General features: G+C 42.4%; 1 protein-coding gene and 1 long non-coding RNA gene across 5 annotated transcripts in view; one reads left to right on the top strand and one right to left on the bottom strand.

Moving 5' to 3' along the window:
- Positions 1–27,670, bottom strand: part of LOC135252006 (uncharacterized) — a 364,708-nt gene that overhangs the window by 76,548 nt on the left and 260,490 nt on the right. The gene's annotated exons all lie outside the window — the stretch shown is intronic.
- The window catches only part of dcbld2 (discoidin, CUB and LCCL domain containing 2), a 93,775-nt gene that overhangs the window by 41,399 nt on the left and 24,706 nt on the right, over positions 1–27,670 (top strand). For all 4 annotated transcript variants that reach the window (XM_064329876.1, XM_064329877.1, XM_064329879.1 and 1 more), the window contains exons 6-11: positions 6,850–6,983; positions 7,374–7,414; positions 10,815–11,030; positions 11,262–11,386; positions 20,351–20,531; positions 21,869–21,991. In XM_064329876.1, the coding sequence (XP_064185946.1) occupies positions 6,850–6,983; positions 7,374–7,414; positions 10,815–11,030; positions 11,262–11,386; positions 20,351–20,531; positions 21,869–21,991 (820 nt within the window). The remainder of the gene's footprint in view (positions 1–6,849; positions 6,984–7,373; positions 7,415–10,814; positions 11,031–11,261; positions 11,387–20,350; positions 20,532–21,868; positions 21,992–27,670) is intronic.

Raw genomic sequence — 27,670 nt, 5'->3', positions numbered from 1 at the left:
AAAGTGTGTCCGATCAAGGAGGCTCATAAACCTGGCTGAGTTAGACCAGTTCTGTCAGGAGGAATGGGCAAAACATTTGGCAAAGTATAGTGAGAAACTTGCGGAAGGCTACCCCAAGCATTTGATTCAAGTTAAGCAAATAAAAGGCAATGCCACCAAATACTAACAAAGTGTATGTAAACTTTTGACCCACTGAAAATCTGATATAGTACATAAAGGCTGAAATAAATCTGTCTCTTAGCTATTATTTTGAAATGACCTCATAGAAATAAAGTAGATACCCTAATTGACTTAATTTCATGTTACCATACATTTCCTGTGTTGAGTTTGAATGTCTTTAGCCTAGGTGTATGTAAACTTTTGGCCTCAACTGTACTGATGTACCACTTGAGAATTTTCCTTTTTGAATCATTGCCTACAGTTAGAAGCCTTAATGCACAAGATTGGGATTTCTCAGAAATGGTAAATGGTAAATGGTAAATGGACTGCATTTATATAGCGCTTTTATCCAAAGCGCTTTACAATTGATGCCTCTCATTCGCCAGAGCAGTTAGGGGTTAGGTGTCTTGCTCAAGGACACTTCGACACGCCCAGGGCGGGGTTTGAACCGGCAACCCTCCGACTGCCAGACAATCGGTCTTACCTCCTGAGCTATGTCGCCCCCAGAAAGAACGTCCCTGGAAGTTTGGCTGATAGGATATGGGCCGGACATGTGAGGCTGCTTATCAGCTGACTTGGTTGCCTTTCCCTTCCTTTCCTTTTGGACAGTGAAGAATTAGGATCATGTCTCCTGTCCTGAACAGCCAGAGAATGTCTGCGCTTATATTCATGCACTGCATGCATGTCACCCACCTGCTGAGTCACATCACACCATCATATCCACATCTGGATTTGGGAGAGCATGTTCATCAGTCCATTTTTTGGTTACCACACAAAGGTCCGGCTCGGCCCTTCGTTCATGTGTGAGGTCATCATCAGAGAGCATCTGGGTGGTTACCTCATGCTTGGTTAGCGAGTCATGGCCAGGTCGCAGGGCTGGGCCACAGATGGCTAGACTCCTGTGAGTCAGTGTAGGGAGAGGTGAGATAATAATTTGGCTGGATACCCTGCTAATACAGCTGCTGGATGTGGCCAGTCAAGTGCAGTCTGGCCAGTGAAATCTCTCTGATTTCTAACCCCCTGCCACATTCCCCGCTCTGTACTCTGTTATGGGATTGGATGTTATAGAGTGGACCAGAGATACTAAACTACTTCTGGTTTGGGGCCTGATTATTTTTAGAAATCGTGCAAGGTGGCCAAACATTTTCTATGTATAATTTATAACCAACAGGTAAATAAGATGTACATGTGTATCAATAAAGGACATTATATGACCAAAAGTACCTGGACGCCCCTTAGTCTGGGGCTGTTTTTCATGGTTTGGGCTAGGCCCCTTAGTTCCAGTAAAGGCAAATCTTGATGCAATAACATTCTAGATGATTCTGTGCTTCCAACTTTGTGGTCTGAGGAAGGCCGTTTCCTTTTTCAGCATAACAATGCACCTGGGCACACAGCGAGTTTCATATGGAAATGGTTTTGTCAAGATCGGTGTGGAAGAACTTGACTGGCCTGCACAGAGCCCTGGCCTCAACACCTTTTTGATCAGTTGGAAGGCCAACTGCGAGCCACGCCTAGTCGCCTAATCAGTGCCTGACCTCACTGGCTGAATGGAAGCAAATCCCTGTAGCAATGCTCCAACGTCTTGTATAAAGCCTTCCCAGAAGAATGGAGGTTGTTATAACAGCTAAGGATTGACCAACTCCATATCAATGGCCATCATTTTGGATGAGATGTTGGATGTCAGGTGTCCACATACTTTTGCCCATGTAGTGTAGATGTCTTGTTGAAATATGCATAGCTTTGCGGTATGTTGTCACAGAAGATGTAGACATTCACATAGCCACATGTTCTGAAGCATCTGAATAATATACATTTATTCCTCAGTGATCAAAAGACCAAGAGGGCTCTCTGAGGGGTATTTGGTCCCAGGACTGCCAGTTAAATAGCCCTGGGTTTGAGCGAAGCACAATTGCCCAACCCAAGCTTGTTGTAGATCAGACCAGTGCTTGAACAGCCTGTCACAGTCTGAATGCAGGTCTCCTCAGTTAATGTGGGAGTGAGAATAATAATAATATATGTTATTATAACAATAATAATAAACAACTACAACATAAGAAACAATGTGTATATCTCAATTCCTCCAGCAGATGTGTTCCTTGACCAGACTAGAAAATGTAATGGTATCTATAAGTTGTCATGTCACAAGGGCTGAATTTATCAACACAAATATGTAATAGGGATGTGGTCTTTTGTGGCTCAAAACAATTGGAACCATCTGTGTTGCAGAAATTTGAGTAATGCTATTGGAATGCTCTGTGTTCCACCAGTCACGCCCTGTGCCCTAGGGTTGGTGGTGGGGCGGTGTGTCTGGGGGACAGGAGGAACCCTGGTACGTGAAAAAACATAGGGAATGAATGGGGTAGTCAGACATGAGGCATCCCCCCAAAATTGTCCCCCTCTGTGGGACATTACCCCCACCCTCCTGGTCCGGTATTACTGGGTTGCTCACTTGTCTGCAGTGGGTTTTCCCACAGCGACCAACATCCTCTCTGGAACAGAGGCTTTTTATTCATGTTTTTTCTTTTGTTCTTTTTTGTGTATGCAGTACATGGCAAACGTGGCAGAACAGAAGTGGCTGTTTATTTTGGTCGGTTAGTTCAGCGTTGGAGGGGTGCTAGTTTGCTAACCAGCAGGAAGCGGTGAGCGGTTTTGTGTGGGATGCTTGAGCGGTGAATGTTTGCCCGGGGACAAGACCTGACCTCTGTGGTGAGCCTGGCCCGTGTGGTGTTGTCCACAGCTCTTCCAGCTGCGGTACTCCTCTGGAGGGGGGAAGGGGGGGGGGGGTAAACGTCTCTCCCTGCACCCACTTGTGGAAACTGGGACAGCCAGCTCGGGTTTCTGTCCGCTTCCAACCATTTTTTACCTTTGTCTTTTTTTTTTTTTTTTTTTACATGGGAATGAAGCCCATTCAAGGTTACGGTCCCTTTTCAGGGAAGCCTGCTTTGCAGATCTCAGTCACCGTGTGTCACAGGGTTTCTGTGGTAGTCCTTGCTGCGTTTAAGCTGGTTAAATGCCGCCTGTGTGATGAAACGGTGGTCGATCAGAATCTTTCAGAAACCACAGTGCAGATGTCCTTGTGTGTCCTCCATTAGAATGTGCTGTCAAGCGGAGTCACAGTTAGTGGTTTTTATTCTTCTTTATGGGAAGAGAAACAACTCCAAAATCCATTCCAAGTGATTGTGATGAACAAAGTTGCGTTTATCGACAGTCTTTGTGATGTATGTTCATTCGCCCTTGTTTGATTGGCCTGTTCTGTCGATATGCTCTGCCTCTCTGTCAATTATCCGAACAGTGATTGCAGCACAGCCTGGAATCTGCCCTGGAGCATGTAAATACAAGGCACGGTTCTGGCTCATGCCCAGACTATGTGCATATATAAGCAAAAAAAATTTCTTCAATTTATAGAATGAAGAGAAAATAAGTAACACATTGCCATTAATGCACTGCATAGCTTGTGACCAGAATTAGTTTTCTACCCTGTACAAAGTTAGAATGAAGAGGCTGGATTCTAACACGTTATAAAAGCATGGACCTGTGTGCCTAATTTTAGCTCTGTCTTGTGGAGCTGCGCCCCATGGAGGTGGATTTATACAGCCTATCGAAAGGGGGAAAAAACATTGAAGTGTAAATAATAATTTTTAGCAGCTGCAGCACAAGGCACATCCTGCTCACACTTGGAGGCAGTCATGTAGGTTCATTAGATCAGAGAATGCATTTGTGCACTTATGTGCGTGTGTATGCATCTGCTTTTCTACATGTGCGTATGTGGCTGTGTGTTACGACCCCAGTATGTTTGTGTTTATATTTGTCACTTTTGAGTGTGTTTCTTCTTTCTGGTTGGCATGCAATTGGTCGTTTCTCTATCTGGTTGCTTTGCTTGAAAAAGCTGCTGTTTTCCGCTTACCAGTGGAAACTAGCTCTTTGAACATGTGGTTGGTGTGTTGTGTTTAGCGATTGCCTCGTTTGACTTTGCATATTCAACGTTATCTTTGTTTGACTCCGATTCTCGCCTAGCCCATCTTCTTTGTTTGCTGATTGGATTTCGTGTTTGACCTTACGCTCATTTTTGACCTCGACTCACATTTTTCCGTCTGCTCACCGTATAGTGCTCCGTTTAATTAGTGTGTTCCCAGATGAACTAAAAATTCCATTGGGACACAACTTTCTTATTTTGCTTTGTTATTTTTCCTTTCTTAGTTTTGAAGCTACTCTGTGTGGAGATTCAACACTCAGTAGGGGGTAAGCTATTCAGGCTTTTAGTTTACGACCATCAGCTAATTGTCCAAAGTTCCAAGACGCCTTGTGCCCAGTACGTCGGTTTGCAGTATGTTTCTCTTCCCATTTCCCTTATCATTTACCCTGTTATGGTCTGACCCTAGACCAGGTCGTAACACTGTACAAGTGTGTCATTTGTGTGGGTGTCTGTCAGTGTTTGTGTGTGGGCATGCGTTTGTGTGTGTGTGTGTGTGTGGGCAGGCACGTGCCTGCGTGCTGGTGTGTCTGTGTTTGTGCTTGTGCATATGTGCACTATTTGTGTGTGTGTTTGTGGGCATGCATGCACATGTGTGCTGATGTACAGTATCTGTGTTTGCGTATGTACAGTTGAGGCCAAAAATTTACATACACTAGGCTAAAGAAATTCAAACTCAGGTTTTCACAACTCCGCACATTTCATGTTACCGTACATTTCCTGTGTTAAGTCAATTAGGGTATCTACTTTATTTCCATAAGAGTTCAGTCCACTTTTTTTTCTGAGGTCTTGGCTGAGTTGCTTGGATTTTCCCATAGTATCGTGGGCAAAAAGTCAGTGGCTCTAAAGGTAGGCCGTTAAATACAGCCACGGGTGCCAATTAACTCCAAATTAACTCCTAATTATGAAAATTGGCCAATCAGAAGCTTCTAAAAAGTCATTACATCAATTTCTGGAATCTTCCAGACAGTATAAAGAGACAACTTGGCGTATGTAAACTTTTGACCCACAGGAATTCTGATGTAGTGAATTAAAGTTTAAATAAATCTGTCTCTTAGCTATTATTTTGAAATGACATCTTATAGAAATAAAGTAGATACATTTCCTGTGTTACGTCAATTAGGGTATGGTAACATGGGGTAGCTTTCCGAATTGATTGTTTTAAAATTACCTCTGATGTGAACAAAGTAGGTGCCATAATTGACTTGTCAAAAGCAATGTATGGTAACATGAAATGTGTGGAGTTATGAAAAATTGAGTTTGAATGTCTTTAGCCTAGGTGTATGCAAACTTTTGGCCTCAACTGTAAGTGACTTTGTGTGTGCTTGTGTGTGTGTATTTGTGTAAGTTTGTGTTTGTGCTGGTGTGTATGCAAGTGTAAGTGTGATAGTATCTGTTTGTGTGTGTGTGTGTATGTGTGTGTGAGCTTCAGCTCTTCCATCTGCAGCTGCTCCCATTTGGTCCTCATTCTCCTGAAAATACATCAGAGCTGACTGTTTGTCCCTTGTGTTGGTGATCTAATGCTCTCTGCCTTCCTGTAGTATAAGTCACTACATACAATGATATAATAGCCGTGATATAATAACCGGATACCACAGCTATAAGATCTACTGCTTCTTTACTTTTCGATTTCAATTATCACTCCACGGCTAAGCAGTCATTGTAGTCAATTTTTTTTAAAAACCGCTACATGTAATGGGTCTTTAGGTGAGAGAGATTATGCCCATAAGTGGGCACAAGTGCGAGAGCTCTCTCCAGAGCTACTGACGACCAAGACTTGAGGACCAGAGAAGGTGGAGCATAATCCTCGCCACATCGAGCAATGTGCTTCCTCCAAATAACAAAATGAGTAGACCTACACAACGTTTTTCAGTGGTTGCACAATCAATGGGAACGTACAAATAAACATCAATAAGGTATAAACTCGTTAGCTCACTAACGCTAGCTTGCTTGCTAGCTAGTTTGGCAGAACAAAAGGCAATTCAGTAGAGTTGCATAGCAACCGCCTGGCACTATATGTGATCTCCTGGGAACAATGTTCTTGTAAATTATTCTTGTAATGAAATTGTTAATAAAATGTTTTAATTGGGTTGAGGCTATAACATCCATATTTTCATATTTGGTAACCATTTTATAAAAGCAATAACTCACTCCAGGCCTTGGTATATTGCTGCCATATAATTACAATATGCCACTGCCTGGAGTGAGTTATTGCTTAAGTGTTAATTTTTATTGCTGCCTCCCTTTATCGCCACCTATTTGGGATGCCCAATCATATTTATTAGTTCTCATTGATGCAACAGTTCAGGTGAGTCCAGAAAGTGTGCTCTCCTATGCAAGGTCAACCACTGCTTGCCATCACACCACAGTTTGCATGTCGGGTTCACAAAGACACTATTCAGAGGAGAACACTTGATGTTGTAGCTCAACAGGTGGGCAAGCGGACACCCAATCAAACCTCAGAGGTCGCTGGTACTTGATGAGCTGTCATCCTGGTTATCTGAAACCCTCCTAACCATGGGCAACACAAGAGCCATTGTTGTCTCCCCGCAGGGCTGCTGCTCACAAATGGCAGACACACTCTGGATTTGATGCCAGATTGTGGGGCTTATTCATGCGCAAGAACAGTGCTTTACATAATGCATGCTCTTACAGTATTCCTTACTTATTCTGAAACTGTCTCTTTTTGGCTCACCTATATCTCCTCTCTCACCCCACAGTCCTCCTCTGTGTGCCTGGCTGCCATACACGCAGGGGTGGTGTCCAACACCCTGGGAGGCCAAATCAATGTGGTTACCAGCAAAGGCATCCCGTACTACGAAAGAACACTGGCCAACAACGTCACTTCCACCAGGTGAGTTCACCTTTCTGCTGGCTGTGCTGACCTGAGCTCAGCAGCGAACCCTGCAGGCCTCATCAAAGAAATCCACATATTGCCAGTATGAAGAAATAATATGGTCATGTTTGCTCAAAAAGGTGTCCTGTAGGAATATTTCATAGTACATGCCAAATATGTATATTATTCAAATATATATGAATACATTGTACATAAAATGCCTTTACTTTCTCGTAAATTATTGCGTATGTTGTATGGTGAACTGTACGATGTCTATTGGAATTTCTATCCAGTTATGTACATATTCTCATTTCGGACCAAATGATTATATCTCTGTTGTAATTGTTTCCTCTGTGGTTATTCTGTCCCATGTGAATGAAAATATATTTTTTACGCTTCCCCCCACAGTGGCCTTCTATCCAACAGCCTCTTTACTTTCAAAACAAGTGGTGAGTTCTGGTTCCGTTTCCTTTTAAATGGAACTAGAATATATCAGTGCTGTGGTTTGAATGTGTGATGAAAAGTGACCATTGTTCAGCTTTGGATTCAACCCTGCAGTTCCCTACCCACAACTCCATACTGCTACCCTCTCCATACCGCTGCCCTCTTCGTACCACGACCCTCTACATAGAGTTGAGGCCAAAAGTTTACATACACCTAGGCTAAAGACATTCAAACTTGATTTTCACAACTCCGCACATTTTATACTTTTCCTGTGTTAAGTCAATTAGGGTTTCTACTTTATTTCCATAAGAGGTAATTTCAAAATAATAGCTAAGAGACATTTATTTCAACTTTTATGTACTATATCAGATTTTCAGTGGGGTAGCTTTCGGAATTGATTGTTTTAAAATTACCTCTGATGTGAACAAAGTAGATGCCATAATTGACTTGTCAAAAACAATGTATGGTAACATGAAATGTGCGGAGTTGTGAAAAACTGGGTTTGAATATTTTTAGCCTAGGTGTATGTAAACTTTTGGCCTCAACTGTACTGCTGCTCTCCCCATACCGCTAGCCTACCCATCCTGTTGCCCTCTTCATCCCACTGCCCTTTCCATACTGCTGCCCTCTTCATCCCGCTGCCCTCTCTATACTGCTGCCCTCTCCATCCTGCTACACTCTCCATACCGCTACACTCCCCATAGCACTGCCCTCCCCATACCGCTACACTCCCCATAGCACTGCCCTCCCCATCCCGCTGCCCTCTCTATACTGCTGCCCTCTCCATCCTGCTACACTCTCCATACCGCTACACTCCCCATAGCACTGCCCTCCCCATCCCACTGCCCTCTCTATACTGCTGCCCTCTTCATCCTGCTGCCCTCTCCATTCCACTGCCCTCCCCATCCCGCTACCCTCTCCATACAGCTACACTCCCCATACAGCACTGCCCGCTCCCCCATCCCACTCGCCCTCCTCATAATGCTCGCTGTCCCGCTGCCTCTCCTACTGCTGCCCTCTCCATTCCACTGCCCTCTCCATCCCACTGCCCTCTCCATACCGCTACCCCCTCCCTACTGCTGCCCTCTCCATCCCGCTGCCCTCTCCTTCCCGCTGTCCTCTCCATCCCACTGTCCTCTATATACTGCTGCCCTCTCCATCCTGCTGCCCTCCCCATCTTGCTGCCCTCTCCATCCTGCTGCCCTCTTCATCCCGCTGCCCTCTCCATACTGCTGCCCTCTCCATACCACTGCCCTTCCCATACCGCTACCCCCTCCCTACTGCTGCACTCTCCATAATGCTGCCCTCTCCCTACCACTGCCCTTTCCATCCCACTGCCCTCTCCATACCGCTACCCCCTCCCTACTGCTGCCCTCCCCATCCTGCTGCCCTCTCCATCCTGCTGCCCTCTCCATCCCGCTGCCCTCTCCATCCCACTGCCCTCTCCATACCGCTACCCTCTCCCTACTGCTGCCCTCTCCGTCCTGCTGCCCTCCCCATCCTGCTGCCCTCCCCATCCTGCTGCCCTCTACATCCCGCTGCCCTCTCCATACCGCTACCCCCTCCATACCGCTGCCCTCTCCATACCACTGCCCTCTATATACTGCTGCCCTCTTCATCCTGCTGCCCTCTCCATACCACTGCCCTCCCCATACCACTGCCCTTCCCATCCCACTGCCCTCTCCATACTGCTACCCCCTCCATACCGCTACCCCCTCCATACCGCTGCCCTTCCCATCCCACTGCCCTCTCCATACCGCTACACTCCCCATACCGCTACCCTCCCCATACCGCTGTCCTCTCCATACTGCTGCTCTCTCCATCCCGCTGTCCTCTCCATTCTCACTGCTCTCTCCACACTGCTGCCCTCTCCCTACCACTGCCCTCTACATCCCACTGCCCTCCCCATACTGCTGCTCTCTACATACCGCTGCCCTCTTCATTAGGGTTGCTGCGGTTACCGGTGTTACCGGTGTTGCACGGTGTTCGGGCATACACCGATTACATTACTTGCCCACCGCCCCCACCGTCGTTTTGCTTTTTAAAAAAAATATAAATAAAACCCATTTAGTTAATTTTCGTGTATCAGCGCCCACGTTCATTAAATAAAAAAACTCATTTGTAAAATACTAAGCGTGTTATCAATACTTAGTTGGACGACAGACGCTACAATTATAAACTGAAAATGTCTGCTCTGTCCGCGCGCGCAGCAGCGTCGCAGGTCAAAAGAAAAAAAAAAACTAGAGAGCCACGTCATTACGTCACTGTATACGTCTGTATACGTCTCCGCTTTCCCAGAAACACTAGCACCAACTTCAAGCGCAACAACAACAATGGTGGACTACATCACATTTTTACAAGTGTTGCTCCTGGCTTTGCGAACCTACATTGGCATCCAAACACGACTGGTCCAGCGTATATGTGCTGTACAGCTTTATTTACTCTATCAACTTTAAGACAAGCAACACGCTCGGATTTTTCTCATCGTGACCCATTAACCCAATGGCTCAGACGTTGCTTAATAATTTCACTGATTAACTGCTTTCATAAGGGCTATTTTGCGTCCTGCGACTTGGGTTACAACTGTGAATATATTCGGATTCCTAGACGTGCTGATAGCGACCACCCTTTCTCATATTAACCTCAAATACGCAAGACCGAACACTTATACAGTATGCTAGCAAATGTATGTCAAGTTCCATTCATTTATATGGGGATACACGTCCGCTTAGCATCCAATAGCTAGCGCTGGACCACCTCTGACTTATTTGCCGGCACAGAAAATAATCGCGAAAGTACTCAAAAATAACCACTGGAGGATAACAAGGACAATAGGTGCTCTCACTCTCACCGTCATCCGTCTTATTCGTATTGTTAATAAAAGTTCTATTTCTATGTTTAATATAAGAGAGTTTGTCATTGCACTTTGTTTTATTGTTGTTGTGTTTTTCATTAAAAAATAATAATGAACCAACCTTCTAAGCATTCGTGTTGTTCAAAGTAAGGGGAAGATCTAACGTTAAAGATCAAAGTAAGCGCTCTACAGATATTAAGTGTCATCAATGAATATCTTGTAAAATGTCTGGTGTTGTCATGAGTTTATTAACCGGTGGGAAAATTTCCTCACCGTGGCATCCCTACTCTCCATACCTCTACCCTCCCCATACTGCTACCCTCCCAATGTTTTGATCCGATCCTAAGCAGTTGGCCTCCCATTCAGTTCTCTGACGGCCGTGCCACACACTGCTACCACAGAAACACACTGCTTGCTAATTCTTTTGGCTTCAGTCTCTTAATAACATGAGCTCTCTATTGACCATCATGAAACACACATATGCTTGTGTAATAGGTATGCCTTTGCTCTCTGTTTTTATCTAAACTCACAGTCTCCTGCTCTCTTTGCAGGCTGCTATGGCACTCTGGGGTTGAAGGCAGGTGTGGTCCGGGAGTCCCAGATCTCTGCCTCCTCCGTATGGGAATGGAGTGATGCGATTGGCCAACCCAGCGTGTGGGGGCCTCCAGGAGCCAGGCTGAAGAAGGCAGGGCTCCCCTGGGCTGCTGCCCACAGTGACCAGCATCAGTGGCTCCAGGTGGACCTGAAGAGGGAGATGAGGATCACAGGTGTGTAGGAAGGAGAAGAGTGAGGATATACAGAGGAATGTGAGAAGAGGGTTAAACGGGAAGGGAATGGAGGGAACAAGGGAGTGATGAGGAAAGTGTGGGGGGACAGACCAATAAAAGGGGCCTCTATATATGTGTGCTTACACACACATTATATTGCAGCATGGAAAAAAGTCCCCTTGATTGCCATGGCGTAGATTCTGTAGTTCTCATTTCTCTGTATCCACCCAGGAATCACCACCACTGGCTCCACCCTCATGGAATTCCCCTTCTATGTGTCTGTATACCGCATTCTGTACAGCCAGGACGGCCAGAACTGGAAACCTTTCAGGGAACCGGACATCGACAGGGACAAGGTACTGGGTTGGCTGTTACCATGGTTTAAGTGTGCCAGACCACATACATTACCTTCCTTAGCAGACTTACCTACACAAAATTATAACATGAGAGAATATACAGTGAGCTCCATAATGTTTGGGACAAAGACATATTTTTCACTTGATTTTCAACAATTTCAACAAAAATGGTATTTTTATATACTTTGGTTTCACCATGTAGAAATTACAGCACTTTTTATACATATCCCCCTATTTCAGGGCACCATAATGTTTGGGACATATAACATATCCTTTGTATGCAATGACTGCTTAAAGTCTGTGACCCATACTCATCGCCAGGTGCTGTGTATCTTCTCTGATGATTCTCTGCCAGGCCTGTACTGCAGCCATCTTGAGCTCCTCTTGTTTGAGGGGCTAGGTGCCTTAAGTTTTCTCTTCAGCATATGAAACACGTGTTCAGTTGGGTTCAGATCAGATGCATGGTCAGCCAAGAATTTTTCCGTTTTTGGCTTTTGAAAAACTTTTTTGCTTTGGCAGTATGTTTGGAACCACAGTCTAGTGTCAAATGAGTTTTGAGGCATTTGCTTGAACTTTGCTTGAGCAGATAAGATGCTTCTGTACACTTCAGAGTTCATTCTGCTGCTGCTGTCAGCAGTTACATAATCTTGGAAGACTACTTGTGGCAGCCATACATGTCAAAACTATGACACCCCCTCCACCATGTTTCACAGGTGAGGGGGGCTGCTTTTTGGTCGGGGGGCTGCAGTTCCTTTTGGCCTTCACACATTTGCTCTTGCCATCATTCTGAGTAAGTAAAGTAAATCTTGATCTCATCTGTGCTTTTTCAGAACCCTGCGGGCTCTTTTAGGTACTTTTTTTTTTTTAGCAAACTGTAACCTGGCCATTCTATTTCTGTAGCTAACTTACAGTATGGTTTGCATCTTGCAGTGTAGACTCTGTAGTTCTGTTCATGAATTCTTCTGTGGACCATAGTAACCAACACATGCGTGTATGCTCAAGAGTGTTTCTGTTCTGTTGGACAGGTGTTTTAGGGGTCTTTCTTCATTATGGTGAGAACTCTTCGATCCTCAACTGTAGAGATCTTCCTTGGCCTACCAGGCCCTTTGTGATTACTGAGCTCACCAGCGCTCTCTTTCTTCTTAATGACATTCTTAATAGTTTACTTTGTTAAGCCTAAAGTTTGGCCTATAACTGACTGTTTTTTTTCGTGTATTTCTCAGCCTCGTAATTGCTTCCTTGACTTTCACTGGCACAACTCTGATCCTAATGTTGACAAGTGACAATAATGGACTCCACAGACTATCAAAAGCCTGGAATCAAGACTAGATACTGAAAGATCTCCTATACCTGCACGAAGAAAGAAATTGAACACACCTGCCTTCAGGTGTGTTCAATCGGAAACATATGTAAAGCCATTTGTCCCAAATGTTATGGTACCTGAAAATGGGAGGGGGGTATGTATAAAAATAAAAAATAAAAAAATAAAAATAAATGAAACAAAAAGTGCTGTAATTTCTACATGGTGAAACCAAAATGTATAAAAAATTAACCTTTTATAAAAGCTGAAAAGCCTGCACTATAATCACATGGGAATTATTTGATTACAAATCTAAAATTGTGAGTACAGGGCCACAAGCAAATGATGTCCTTCTTCCAAAAATTATGGACCTCACTGTAAGTGTTTCTTGTGGTAGACCTGGCAGAACAGCTTATGTATGTTCTGAATGGTGCCAAATACAAATGCCATTTTGGACACACTCAAATAATGCCTTCCCGAATGTTTTCTACTCCCGAATTTACCCAATATTATTTGGATTCAGATATTTTTATTTCTTACCTCTTTGATGCGATTCACTCAGAAGTTTCTCAATTAGACATGCACACACACCTGCAGAGAGACAGCGAGTGAGAGTTTACCTTAACACTAGATAGACCAGAGTGACGCTATGGGGCTTTGGGGACTTAAAAATTTAAATTACTAATTCCGTAAACGCTATATCCTCAAAAACGTTCCTAAAAATTTGTTCTTAACCCCTTTGCACACATGCCAAATCTGAGAGAGGGGAGAGGGGAGAGGGGAGGGGGGGAGAGGGAGAGGAGAGAGGGAGAGAGAAGAGAGGGAGAGGGGAGAGAGGAGAGTAGACGAGAGGAGAGGAGGAGGAGGGGAGAGGGAGAGGGGAGAGGGAGAGGAGAGAGAGAGGAGAGTAGAGAGGACAGAGACGTGACAGAGACAGAAGACAGAGTCAAGACGAGACGAGACAGAGAGCCTGCAAACGTTAATGATTAAGTTGATGGCCAGCCATTATGTTTCTTCAAATCGGTTCATATCATTTACTACACAGTCGTTTCATTTACTACACATTATTTCTTTCAACCCCCCGCAACCTATACATAAAAATCAAGCTTTTAGCTGTATGTGTTATTTTCCTCCATTAAAAAACCCAGTCGAAATATTGAAAAAACCGACGTTTTACCTTGTATTTCAGTTAATATTCATCCGTTTAAGATGTAACATGCTGTATGTATCAGTCATAGGTCTTGGCTATTATGAGCACGAAATCCATTCATGGTAACAGGGAAAATATGAGGACATCAGATGGTTTGCAGTCTATCCAAACATAGTTCAGTAGGGGAAAAAATAAATAATTAAAAATAAAACAGGCAAAAAAAGTTCATGTAGGCTATTACTATTATATATAATTACTGTTGTAAAGTAGTAATTCATGTTTCCCTAGCGAACTACAGTAACATTAACACATCAAGAAACTCTAACGCAGCATCATTGCAATTTAAGATTATTCCCTTCAACTGAAGCATATGTTTCTATATATCTTTACTGTATATAGTTTCTATTTTGCATGCAAAACAGAATCTTTTGATTTATAAAACATTTTTTTCTGTTTATGATTGTTCAGTGCACCCCAGTTAAAGGGGGGGGGGGGGGGGTGCTGGGGTTCAGACAGTTCATAAAACTTAGTTTAGTTTAAAATAAAAAAAAGACAGAGAGAGATGAAAAGTACAGTATGAGGATGTGGAAATATATTTCATAATTAATCATATGCCATTGCATTGCCAATGAATATTAAGTTAATATTAAGTTATTAAGTTATATATATATATTTATATATATATATATTAAGTTAAGAAAATACAACATTTGCCTGATTTAACGTGACTTCTGGTATTCTATCCGAATACAGATACAGATAATTTTGTTGGTTGAATGGACACAGATACAGATACAGATAATGACGTCTCTGCACACCCCTATTAGCCATGCTCAGAAGTTCTCAAGAATAATCGTATTTTCCAAGAAATGACGAAACTCATTGTGTGAAGGCGATAGTGAGACAAAACTTTCAGATACGCTTAGCTATAAAACGTTATTACAAAAGTAAAATTAAACATGTTATACATTGTTAGAAAGCTTATTCTGTCACCTGTTGCATAGATTCATTGTCAATCAAGCAAGATTGTACTACAAAGGGCGACAACACTGTAAACAGCAGGTATGGTATTGCGCACAGCTATTTTGGAAGGCACCCAGGCATTACAAATGAGCGTATATTTCACAAACGGATTGTCCAAGATAATATTTGACATCTCATTGCCTAAAACCAATGGTAAGGTTGAATATTTATTCCATATTTAGTCTCAGATATTGACTGTAGAATGACATGTATAATTTTAGAAAAATTTGTCTTGTTTATTTCGTTATTTAGTGAGCAGTGTTTTCACTGCCGTATTAGCATATCTTAGGGCTATTGTCGGTTTCATCTTGTTGCTATGACGAAATATGATTTTTTTTGTGGTGAAAGCATGTTTTGTATGAATACCCTGATAGACACTATTGTCCATTGTGTCATGCGTGGGGGGTGTAGTTGCAGATGAGACTACAGGGAGGTGGTGTTGTTAAATGGCCGGAGCAACAATGGTGGCGCTGTGAAACGTATTCGGCATAGTTGTTGTGTGTTGTCTACTAATGAAACTAGAACAACTCATAGTTTGGTTGCAGGAGCAACAAATGTCTGAGTTGAGCAATCAGGGCACCCTGGCATGCCGACCACTACGGAGATTGCATGAAGTGGTTAAAATAACTTCATTTTAAAAATTTGCCAGACAATAGACAACAGATGCCTACTTATTTACTCCTGCACGCTATTCAATGGTGCTTTGATACAAATGTCCCTAATCAAGCACTATCAAAATTAATTTCGCACATATAATCGCTCAAGATTCATTCACTGCAATCATGTGATGACGTTGAACGCTGTTGTTATACAAATTAGAACTCTGTGTAGATAAGGCCACCAACATATTTTCAGGTTTTCTTTGAAAGTGAGACTTTGAATAAACTGAATAGAGCAGCTATATCACAACTGCGTGAAAACCATTTTGTCTGTTTGAAACTTGATTTTTGTCTGTCTTTGTTTACTTTTTTGTTTACCTCAATGTTTAAAAAAAGTCTGTTATAGCTAATTAACATAGGTCATTGTTAAATACAGCTTTAGAAAGCTGTATTATTATTGATTATTGTGATTGTAAAACTATGACTTTAATATTTCAGTATCTCAACAATAGAAGTGTAAGCGATTATAATGGTAAAAATTGGGGATTTTTGTCATTTTATACAGCTTCCGTGTTAAACCCTACCCACTTCCAGTTTACGACACGCATACTTGTGGTTTTATCCAAATATAAATAAAAATAATTTTGTTGGTTCAAGAAGTACAGATACAAATACAAATAGGGACATCTTCCCCTACTGTATATGCAATCTGATGAAAACACGTTTTCAATGTACAAAAATGCCAAGTTGCTCACAAATACAAAGCACTATCTATCAAAGTTATGCCAAGTTGCACAAAACCATATTGGCTATCTTAGCTCACACAAATTAAACAAGCTGTATTCCAATGCAATGCTACCCAGTACTTCCTAAATTATTTCAAGTAACTTGGCCTTGCGTGTACAAGCATACAGTACATTAATGGGGCAAATGTGTGGATAAGTTTGTAAGATTCAATATGTCTATTTTTTGTGTATTTATTTCTCCCTTCTGGAGAAATATCCATTCTGTAGATATTCACCAGCAGGCCTAGATTACAAGTTTCAATTAATTACTCATAGACAGTGCTTTGTCTGTGTGAGTAACTTGGCATTTTTGTATGTTGAAAGCATGTTTTTCATCAGATCATTTCTTTTTTTTACTGTGTTTGTTATGAGCAAGTGATAATAGTAATGCATATACAGTGAGCACCATAATTCATTGGACAGTGACACAATTTTTGTTATTTTGGTTCTGTACTCTAGCACTTTGAGTTTGAAAGGATACAATGACCGTGAGGTTGGAAGTGCAGACTGTCAGCTTTAATTTGAGGATATTTTCATACATATCAGATGAACCATTTAGAAATTATAGAACCTTTTGTACATAGTCCCCCCATTTTAGGGTACTACAAGTATTTGTTGAATTGGCTTCACAGATGTGTTTTGTTAGGCAGGTGTCCTTAGTGAATGCAGAAGAGAGCTGTTGATGTCTAGTCTTGATTCTAGACTTTGCAATTGCCTTTGGAGATTGTTGTTGGGGTGTGACAACATGAGGAAGACAGCAGTGTTGATGCAAATTAAGCTGGCCGTCAAAAGGCTCAGAAATGAAAATCAATCAATCAGGAACATTACAAAAACCCTGGGCATCACTAAAAGTTTGTTGGGCTAACCTGCCACATAAGCACACAGACCTTATAGGAAAAAATGATAACCTAATATAATACATTCTAAGCACTCTTTTGACAATTTTGAACTCAGAGGAAGGAATGAATCTGTACAGTATGGCCTACTTTTCAGAAATGTGTGTCATGCCTCCTTTAATTGAGTCATTTAATAGGATGTTTTTAACTTTCTTGTTTCATTTATTCTCATGGACCAAAAGGGCCCTGGTTCTGTCACTTTGGGTTATGTTGATGATGTTTCCCGTGGCTACATTCACAGGAATGATGAGATCATTCTTGTACAAGCTGGGAAATATGAATTATTGAATTAAATAATTGAGATGGCACACTCACACTGCAACAGTGCAGTACTTTACAGTTTACTGTGTCATCACAGCTGCCTTGCTGTGAAAAGTCAAAACATGCAAAAAATACATCAGTGGTGATGTAATCTTACTCTTATTATGGTTTAGGTTATGTCCACCCCAGATTACTGAAACTGCACTTCTAAAAGCAGATGTTCCCTACTGGGGACAGGAAACATTGTGTTCAGGCCTATCTTTAACTGGAATATTCAGGTCCTCTAATATCCCAGTATTCAGCTCCTGTGGTTTTGGAATGGAAAGGCCTTCTTTATTGGAATGTTAGGCCCTCTTGTTGAATGATAAAGCTTGGTTGTGTTGGTATATTTAAGTCTAGCAGTGTTGGTTTGCTCAGCTCCTGCTGTGTTAAATTGTAGTGCTGGAATGCTGAGTGTAACCCTGTGGTATTGGAATTCTGAATGTAATCCTATAATGTTGAAATTCTGAATGTAATCCTGTGGTCTTGGAATATTGAATGTAATCCTGTGGTGTTGGAATTCAGAATGTAATCCTGCGGTGTTTGAATGATGAGTTTAATCGTATGGTATTGAAATGCTGATTACAAATCTTTTATTGCCCTTTGTCAAGAGTTCCTGATGCTGGAATTCCTCATTATAAGTAGTCAGCCACATAGCTGCCTTAGTTGGCCGTGCTTCATGGTTTCACTTGTCTTAACTGAGGAATTAGTTCTGACGTCTTATGTCTCTCTACAGAGGTAAATCTTCAATTCCCATGTAGGAAAGTGGCCGGAGTTGTGATGTCATTTCTGAGTTTCTGACAAGCAGTTACTCATTTTGAACTGGGGTTGAGAGCTCATGTGAAGAAAGTGCCTGGGTGGACAGTTCATTCTTCTTGGGAAAATATTACATTTAATTACAGTCTAGCTTTTGTCTGCAGCTGTCACACATGAAAAATGCAACATTTATGTCCAGAACTGGAAACATAGAACTCATTTTAAAGTAATAATCTCGAAGATTTTCATTAAAATAAATGTCTGTTAAGTCACTATCTTTCGCCGACTTAGGTAACACAATGGTGATTGTGCCAATTATTATATTAATTTATATTATTATTATTATTATTATTATTATAATTTATGATTAAAGAACTGGATGTCTGTGGCGACATTCCCGGGATAAAATCACAAACGGCGCATAGTTAGTGACGCGTTTTCCATCACCCATCAGTGGTTGGTCCACCAGAGAGGGTAGACGGAGCTAACGCAACAGGCTCGCTCTTCAACTCACTTGTGTGTGAGTGGCGTACTGTTTTTTCCGGTGTCTGCTAGCATTACAATAACAGAGAAAGGGGAGGTTATGGAACCCTAAAAGGTTTTTTTTGTAACATGAGAGGTCATATTATTTGTTGATGTAGATTTCGTATTACATTTGATGACAGTATAACGTTACTAAATTACATAGCCTAGCTATTTGCACAGCTAACGCTAACTACCGGACCATGTCAAGAAAGGCAACATTAGTTTAGACACAGTTGCGCACAGTAGCCATCTCTCATATCAGGTAACGTTGTGTTAGCTAGCTAGCTAATGTAATTAACACAATCGAATGTCAGCTAACAATTAGAAAAAACGCTAGCTAACGCTACCGACTGGTACCGACCTCGCAAAACGTCTCTCGAATGCAATGCTACCTTGTTGCAACGTTGCAATGTAGCTAACTAAAGGTCAGTTCCGATCAAAGATTCGCAAAGAGACTGGATGCCACTTGCAAAATTCCAAAACGTCTGATTGTAAATGTTCTAACTGCACTTGGCAATTTGACAAGGTGGGTCTTTTGAAACCCCAGGCAAAGGCTTCAGATGCTCTGCAACTAACCAGTTCACATCGCTGCATTTTTCTCTGCAACATTCTAAAACCTTTTTGTCTCGTTGTGAATCATTGTTCTGAACTGGCCTTAACGTTACCGTTATTTACATTGCCATCAAGTTCATCAATATATTATAATGATCAGAATAATGCTGTCTTTAAACAGAGCATTAACCTGGGGTATAGGTGGAGCAGAGCCGGTCTGATTTCAGTGTAAAGATGTCAAGCCGGAGAAAACTAAATAAAAAAAATATGGCAGTATGGATTAGCGTTGTGTTAGCGTAGCGTTATGTTCCTTCAGCCTTGATGCCCTTTTTTTGACAAAATCTCCTTTTTTTTTTGTTTTATTCTTCTTGTTCTGATTGCTAATTTAACACCCAGCTCAGCTTTATTCTCAAACAGTTTAGCTAGCAAAACCAGAAACACCAGGGGTAACATTTTGCAAGGCAGGGTTTCAAAAATATCACACAACAATCATTCACGAGAAAGACAATGTTTATTGTGCAGGAGATACATAATTGCACGAGCCACAGCGAATCCAGCGGATTCTTCTCTGTAGTGTAAAGATGTTCATACCAGGCAAAAGGTGGATAAAGAACGTTTGTGGAAATTGATCATCACTAATTCTACCCCAGGTCTGCTACAGCATTTTAACCCGGCTCGGCAGTGTAAAGACAGCTTAAGTTAGCCTAATGTTAGACAATGAATGAGTATGTGCATAATGTTATTTTTATAACAACCATTTTTTATTCAGTAAATACTAAGTGTTATAGTTGGCGTGGCCCAGGAGCCAACTGACTGACGTCACACAGGCGACACTGGTTGGATCCGGTTGGATCTTTGGGAAGTGAGGTCGAAAAACACACCTGCAATTACTGCTTTTCGCCATTGGTACCGCCAAAGAGAACGAAACGGAAATCTTCGAGATTGTAACTTTAATGAACTGACTCTGATTTCATCTTGTTTGTTCAATACATATTTATATTATAAATGTTTATAATTTATAAATAAATGTATCTTTACTTTCAGATAATTTCTTATTTATCATGCATCTTTCCACCAGGTTTTCCAAGGCAACACTAATTATCTGCAGGAAGTGCGTAATAACTTCATCCCACCGATTGAGGCGAGGTTTTTGCGCGTGAGCCCCACACACTGGCAGCAGCGCATCGCCATGAAGCTGGAGCTGCTGGGCTGCCTGCCACAGATAAGTGAGGGGCCTGCCAGGCGAGGGCCACAGACAGGTAAGACCCCCACACAGACAAAGTGGTACACAGATTGGTAACTGGTCTATATAGGCAAGGTCCCTGCCAGGCATGGTACTCCGATCGGTAACAGCCCTACATAGGCAAGGTCCCATTCATGCGGGGTACTCAGATAGGTACCGGCCCTACCGAGGCAAGGTCCCAGTCATGCGGGGTACTCAGATAGGTACCGGCCCTACCGAGGCAAGGTCCCAGTCATGCGGGGTACTCAGATAGGTACCGGCCCTACCGAGGCAAGGTCCCAGTCATGTGGGGTACTCCGATAGGTACCGGCCCTACCGAGGCAAGGTCCCAGTCATGTGGGGTACTCAGATAGGTACTGGCCCTACATAGGCAAGGTCCCAGTCATGTGGGGTACTCAGATAGGTACCGGCCCTGCATAGGCAAGGTCCCAGTCATGCGGGGTACTCAGATAGGTACCGGCCCTACCGAGGCAAGGTCCCAGTCATGTGGGGTACTCAGATAGGTACCGGCCCTACAGAGGCAAGGTCCCAGTCATGCGGGGTACTCAGATAGGTACCGGCCCTACCGAGGCAAGGTCCCAGTCATGTGGGGTACTCAGATAGGTACCGGCCCTACCGAGGCAAGGTCCCAGTCATGTGGGGTACTCAGATAGGTACTGGCCCTACATAGGCAAGGTCCCAGTCATGTGGGGTACTCAGATAGGTACCGGCCCTGCATAGGCAAGGTCCCAATCATGTGGGGTACTCCGATAGGTACCGGCCCTACAGAGGCAAGGTCCCAGTCATGCGGGGTACTCAGATAGGTACCGGCCCTACCGAGGCAAGGTCCCAGTCATGCGGGGTACTCAGATAGGTACCGGCCCTACCGAGGCAAGGTCCCAGTCATGTGGGGTACTCAGATAGGTACTGGCCCTACATAGGCAAGGTCCCAGTCATGTGGGGTACTCAGATAGGTACCGGCCCTGCATAGGCAAGGTCCCAGTCATGTGGGGTACTCAGATAGGTAACAGCCGTACAGAGGCAAGGTCCCAGTCATGTGGGGTACTCAGATAGGTAACAGCCCTACATCGGCAAGGTCCCAGTCATGCGCGGTACTCAGATAGGTAACAGCCCTACATCGGCGAGGCACATAGTAATGTGATGGCACCGCAATGGCAAAGGTGATATCAGGTGAGGTAGACACTGTCAGAAAAACAATTAGAAAGCCTTGTACTTTTTAAACAATTGGCCTTATTGTGGGTGGAGAAATGTATGCATTTCCGTGTTTAACTGTTTTTTTCTGTTCTTTGTTTCAGAGGGAATAAGCATAGCGAAACAGCAGTCACATTTCTCTTTCTTCTTTCTACTCGGTAGTGAGGCCCCGAATCTTCCTTCCATCACCCCCTAAACTGAGCACCGACCCCCCACTTCAAAGTGACAAAACCACGCTCACTCCAGATATCCGCAACACCACCATGACCCCCAGTGGCAACAAAGGTGAGAGCAACCCTATGTTAATCACATGCAACCATACACCTGATCCTTCCCTGCATTTCAGTTCTTTCAGTTGTGCCCCACTGCGTGTTGACCACTTAAGTAGTCAACACTAGAGTAAAACATTTGGCAATGAACAAGTTATTTTGTACTTCTTAGCATCTCATTAGGAATGTTAGGACAGACTCATTTGTTTTTTAAGGACAAATTACTGTTGGTGAGATTGATTTGGAGGTCCAGAATGAGCAAAATCAGGCTTTTATCGATAATTTAAATCTGATCTGGAAAGCGTGAATCCTCGATGGCCTCCATTCCAGTCCTCTATGCACTCGGGTACTATCAATGAACCTTGATGATATTATTAGTCACATAACTTTACAAATGGAATCTGTCTCCAAATGATGCCCCCTCAGTCCATACCAGGATTGTTTTGTCAACTAATATTATGACACAATTTTTCGTCAACGCCTTGTTTTGTGATTACGATGATGAAGACAATAAGGTGACAAACCTTTTTGAAATAATAATGACGACTAATTCATTTTGTATTTTAAATAAAGAAAAAATATGACAAAATGAAAACAAACCTTGTTTTGCTGCAGACCAATTTTGTTCCAGTTGCTTTATTGCACCCATGGATATATTACAACCAAGGGTTGGCATTAAGACATGCCGCCCACCAAATGTACATAGAATTTGGCGGTGGGGTATTCTACACCACTACTGGTAGCAATTGTTATGAAAACAAGACCAGGTTAAAACCTAGTATATGGCTGGACCTAACAGTGTTTCCTTTAGGATTTTTTTCAGCAACAGGGGAAAGGGTTTTGTTGTACCTGGGTGGTGTGCACGTGCCGCAGGCGTCGGAGTGAATATCAATAGGTCATTTAAAAATATGAAATAAAATGACACTTGACTGCAAAACAAACATTAGAACATATTTATTGACATCTATTTGTTCATACACAATGCCTCTTTGACCCACTACTTACAGAGGGCACTGTATATTAGCCTCAGTGGCAAAGTTTGCAGCCTGGTTGAGAGCCATGGGTGGAACCTTGTCTTGTCTACCCAATTAGGGTCCCAGCCTGATAGTATGTGCTTAGTCTTCATTTTCTCTCCTCTCTCCTGTCCTCCTCCACTCTCCTCTCCGCTCGTATCTTTCTGCCCTCTCTCCTGCTTCACTCTGCTCTCCTGCTCCACTGGCCTCCACTACACCTGCCTGTGTACTTGTCAAATAAGGTTACATTTGAGAATAAGTAACGTTAGATAATTCTCTCACATCACAAATATTTGATCACGCAACCAGTAAGAACATTAAAATATTGTAGTGGCCACCACTAACATTACATATTTTAGAACTAGAAGGCATTTCTTTCCCTTCAAAATTTCGGGGCATAGGTAAGAACCTTGAGCCCCTCTCTAGCGAAAGTAACGTTAGAGATAGAGCACATTATCGACCACCCGAGGGGCGGGACGTGTATCGACCACCTGAACCGCTAGTGTATTTACTTTATTTAGTAATTTATTAGAGAGAACTGGACATCGTTACCTATTAAAATGTAAGTCCTGTAAAAGTACACATAATAAACTGTGTAAATGTGAAAAACCAACTTCATACATTTAGTTATATTAATACAGCCGTATTTACTATATCAACTTTAAGACAAGCAACACGCTCGGAATTATCTCATCGCGACCCACTAAACCCAACGGCGCAGACGTTGCTTCATAATTTCAAACTGCTTTCCTAACGACTATTTTGTGTCCTGCAACTTGGGTTACAACTGTGAATATGTACGTATTCCTGGACGTGCCGATAGCGACCACCCTTTCTCATATTAACACCGAATACGCAAGACAGGACACTTATACTGTATGCTAGCAAATTTCTGTCAAGTTCCATTAATTTATATGGGGTGGTCGATACAGGTCCCCTTAGCAACCAAAAGCTAGTGCTAGGCCACCTCTGACTTATTTGCTGGCACTAAAAAAATCGCAAAAATACTGAAAAAATAACCACTGGAGGATAACAAGGACATTTTTCCCTACATAAGTAGGTACAGGTTGGTAGCGATATTTCACCTATTTCAGATATAGTTGCAAATGTGTTTACGTTACCTAGCTAACGTTAGCTGGAACATTATTTCACAATATATTATTAATATTAATAAGAATTAGTTGGCCATGAACATCAATAGAGAATACATTGGAAATGCTTATTTAAACTCTGATACCTCTGATAGTTGTATCTGATACCGTAAAGAACAATTTGTAGCCAGAGGATAGTATTACGTGTTAGCTGAGCCAAATTAAACTTTTTTAGTTTTCATTTCACCAATAAATGTGACTAAAGTCTTCTAAGAATGAAAACGTGGGGCGAAGTAGGTGTTAAAATAGCTATATTTTAAATATAGCTTCATTGAATAAGTATCAGGTCGTAGCCAGTGCTAGCCTCTGTTGTAATGTGGGGCAGTGTTGTGCAAGAGCAAGCTCAAAGTTCAGTTCATACAGATTAAAATGAATTAGTTCACGTTCATAGTTCACAATTTTGAATTTTGAACTAAGTTCACAGTCCCAAAAAATGAACTAGTTCACGTTCATTTTTTCAGTTTTTTAAATTCTATTCTTTTTCAGTAGAACCTCCTCCTACCCATCCACCCCAAGCCCCCAATCATTGCCACTGCCCACTTCCCAAACTAAACGTATTACTGTATTCTACAACAGAATCACGATTACTTTTAAAAGCCAAGAAAAAACAATGTCAGTATATGTTTTACCACTTAAAAAATGTCATATTATGCAGAAAGTGAAAAAAAGAGGTGCAGTAAGGTATACTGTAGATCAGGCCTATTCAGCTAGCAGCCTGCGGGCCGGATACGGCCCTTTTGAATTTTTCTATGGCCCGCAAGAGGATGCCTGCAAATCAGGCTGGCATGTGTGTGATATGATAAATAAAACTATGGTAGGCTACATATCTCTGAGCTACTTTTAGACATCTGAACCATAGATTGTATGATCTGAACCAATATGGTATTATTGGTTACGTCTTTTTAAAGCACCTATGTGCTGTGATTGTCTGCAACAGGATTACACCTGCTCCGCACCTGCCATTCGCTCAGTCAAGCCTCATGGTTGCATTCTGGGCTGGTGGGCCACAGAGAAACTCATGTTAGCTAACAACAAGCTTCAAAATGTCTCTTTCTAAGCCAAAAAGATGTAAAGTTGACAGTGAAAATCGCCAATTCCAGAGCAAATAGACTGACAAGTATTTATTTACTTTGCCAGCTGCAACAAGTAATAAACCGGTGTGTTTATTGTGCAACGAATACATTGCTGTGATAAAATAATTCAACGTGAAGTGGCACTACAAGTCAACTCATGGCTCGTTTTCTGCCAGTTTTCCTGAGGGCTCGGAGGAACGGAGAAGGAAAGTACAGGGACTGCTAGCATGTTTTCAACGGAGTCAAGTGGCCCTTGGTCGCTTTTGCACGGAACAAGAGAGAGCCACGATAGCATCCCTGTGTGTAGCCTGGACAGTAACCAGACACTTCATCCATTAAAAAAGTACCTCTGTCGGACACATCAGCTCTTCGCAGAGTGGAACTACTTGCAAAGGATGTCTCAAGAAAGCTTTTGGAAAACCTTCGAAAAGCAGAGGTTATCTCTATCGCTGTGGATGAATCAACTGATTGTACTGACATGGCCCAGCTATGCATCTATGTCAGATTTTACGATGGAGTGCGCTTTTGGGAAGAACTTCTGGGGCTTATTCCGTTGGAGGGACACACTACAGGTGAAGTGATTTTTCAAAAGATTGTCTCGTTTTTTAACGAGCGTGAACTGGATTTACAAAACGTTTGCCTGTTGGTTACTGATGGCGCTCCAGCTATGATTGGTAGAGTGCAATGGCTGGTGGTGAGGCTATCAGCCATAGCCCCACATATGCAGTTTTTACACTGCATCATTCATCAGTCTGTGCTGTGTGCAAAGCTCAGTGGTGATCTGAAAAACACCATGGACACTGTCATGAACATTGTGAATTTCATTCGTTCAACCTCCAGCCTACAACATCGCCTTTTCCGTCAGCTGCTTGCTGACACGTTTGCCGAACACACTGATTTACTCGTCCATAACAATGTCAGATTGCTCAGCAAAGGAAAGGTTCTGGACCGTTTCTGTGAACTCTGGCAGGAGATTGTGTCTTTTTTTCGCATGTGTAAACACAAACAGGCAACCAACCTCTTGGAACACATGTTGGATGGACGGTTTATGGCAGAAGTCTACTTCTATGTGACATTTTTGGACACTTGAACACTTTGAATCTCGAAGTGCAGGGGCGGGAAAAGTCTATCGCTGATTTGGTTGAGTGGCTTTGTGCCTTCAAGACAAAGCTAACTATTTTCACTACAGACCTAATGGCAACAAAATTGCTGCACTTCGCGCAATTCCGTGCATTCATGAGCACAGCACCTGGGACACACACAATGCCCGTCATGACAGACTTCATGACAAAATTGACTGAGAACTTTACTGAGAGATTCCAAGGCTTCAGCATTCCCATTGAGGTATTGCAGTTTGCTTGTGACCCGTTTTCCATCAAACCTGAGGCAGACTTCTGTGTAAAAGCAAAAGAGGTAATGTCTTTTATTGATGAGAGCATCTTTCAGATGGAATTGGTTGATGTGCAGTCCTCCTTTGCTTTAAAACAGCACTTGCAGTCTGAGGGTGCAGTGGACTTTTGGTCTAACCATGCTAGCCAATATCAGTACCCCACAATAAGGAAAGTGGCCTTGCTAATACTGACTATGTTTGGATCTACTTATACTTGTGAGTCTAGCTTTTCTCATATGAATGCCATCAAAACAAGGGCACGTTGTTCCATGACCAATGCGAAGTTGCATGAGTGTCTCAGGATTGCCCTTACCACTTATGAGCCAAACTATGTTGAAATAGCAAAATCAAGGCAGTGTAATTTCTCTCACTGACTCAAACAGGCTCAAAATGACAGAAGTCTGGTATGTATGGTAGTTCTATAGTAGTAAATCACCTGATTGAGGCATGTAATGCTATTTTAGTGAAAATGCAAAGACTACAGATCTGTTTTATGATGATTCAAACAGGCCTACTTATTGTTAGTCTGGATAGTATTTTACTGTTTTCACCTTTAACAAATATGGATATGGACCTGCTATAAGCACCTTATGTCTGCTTGGAATTGTTTTTGATAGTGTCATGAACAGGCCCATTTATTGTTAGTCGGATGGCTACTGTTTTACTATGTTCATCTTGCATTTAGCATTTATGGATATGGACCTGTTTTAACCCTCTGGGGTCTAAGGGTAAAATGAGGCACACTGGTGATTGTGCGATGCTCTGACATTTGTGTAAATTTCATCAACTTTATATACAGTGATTCCAAAGTGTTTCATATCTTTGTTTTCAGCACAGACTCAGCTACAATAATATGGAGTAAGTAGTACTCCAGCAGTAAGTAGGTCATAATCATGTGTGGATTGTAAACTGCTCTAAAAACACACAAACTGTAAACAGTAGTTTTGAACATGCACAGGTATGTTGTAATAAAGCACACTGAACAATTGTGAATAAGACTTTTGGTCACTGAAATGTGTTCATCAAGGTCTTGGGTATCAAAAGATGACAAAATATTTTAGCAAATCC

This window comes from Anguilla rostrata, chromosome 3 (assembly GCF_018555375.3).
Source record: "Anguilla rostrata isolate EN2019 chromosome 3, ASM1855537v3, whole genome shotgun sequence".
NCBI classification, from domain to species: domain Eukaryota; kingdom Metazoa; phylum Chordata; class Actinopteri; order Anguilliformes; family Anguillidae; genus Anguilla; species Anguilla rostrata.
The sequence above is the reverse complement of the archived record's forward strand: the minus strand, read 5'-3'. Positions and strand labels throughout refer to the sequence as shown.